The 479-nt window shown below is 33.2% G+C and overlaps 1 protein-coding gene across 1 annotated transcript in view; it reads left to right on the top strand.

Annotated features, from left to right (window-relative positions):
- LOC102673951 (spectrin beta chain-like) overlaps positions 1-479 on the top strand; it is a 29362-nt gene that overhangs the window by 20548 nt on the left and 8335 nt on the right. The window contains 1 exon segment of the mRNA XM_031511958.1: positions 292-348. Within this exon segment, the coding sequence (XP_031367818.1) occupies positions 292-348 (57 nt within the window).

Here is a 479-nt window from a genome sequence, read left to right as displayed (position 1 = left end):
TTTTTTTTTTTTTTTTTTTTTTTTTTTTTTTTTGTTCCACTAATACAATATTGTATTGTACAAGTTTGCTTTCCACGTATTTTTGTACACTTAACTCTTAGGCGACTGGTTTTACAAACTGGTTTGTTTGGATAAGCATGAAATTGCTAACAGCACGTTTATTTTTGCCTTTCTCTTTTTCCGACCTATTTTCAACATTGTGACTCCGTCCTACTTGAAAATCCGATGTTCCTGATTATTAATCCTTTCCTGAACGCACCTTAAATGCGGCACGGAATGCACAATCCACAGTGGCACCTCGCAAGGCTTCTACACGTACACCACAGCCTCAAGACAAGCCCAAGGAAGGTGAGTGTCCTGATGAAATGAATATCGCCAATTTTGCACTCGATATTTTAAAATGATTATTATTATTAAAAATATTTATTATATTTTTTACATTCAACATCATATAGCGTTTATGTCATTTAATTATTATG

Source organism: Apis dorsata, unplaced genomic scaffold (genome assembly GCF_000469605.1).
Source record: "Apis dorsata unplaced genomic scaffold, Apis dorsata 1.3 scaffold_374, whole genome shotgun sequence".
NCBI lineage: Eukaryota > Metazoa > Arthropoda > Insecta > Hymenoptera > Apidae > Apis > Apis dorsata.
This window is presented reverse-complemented; position numbering and strand designations above follow the sequence as displayed.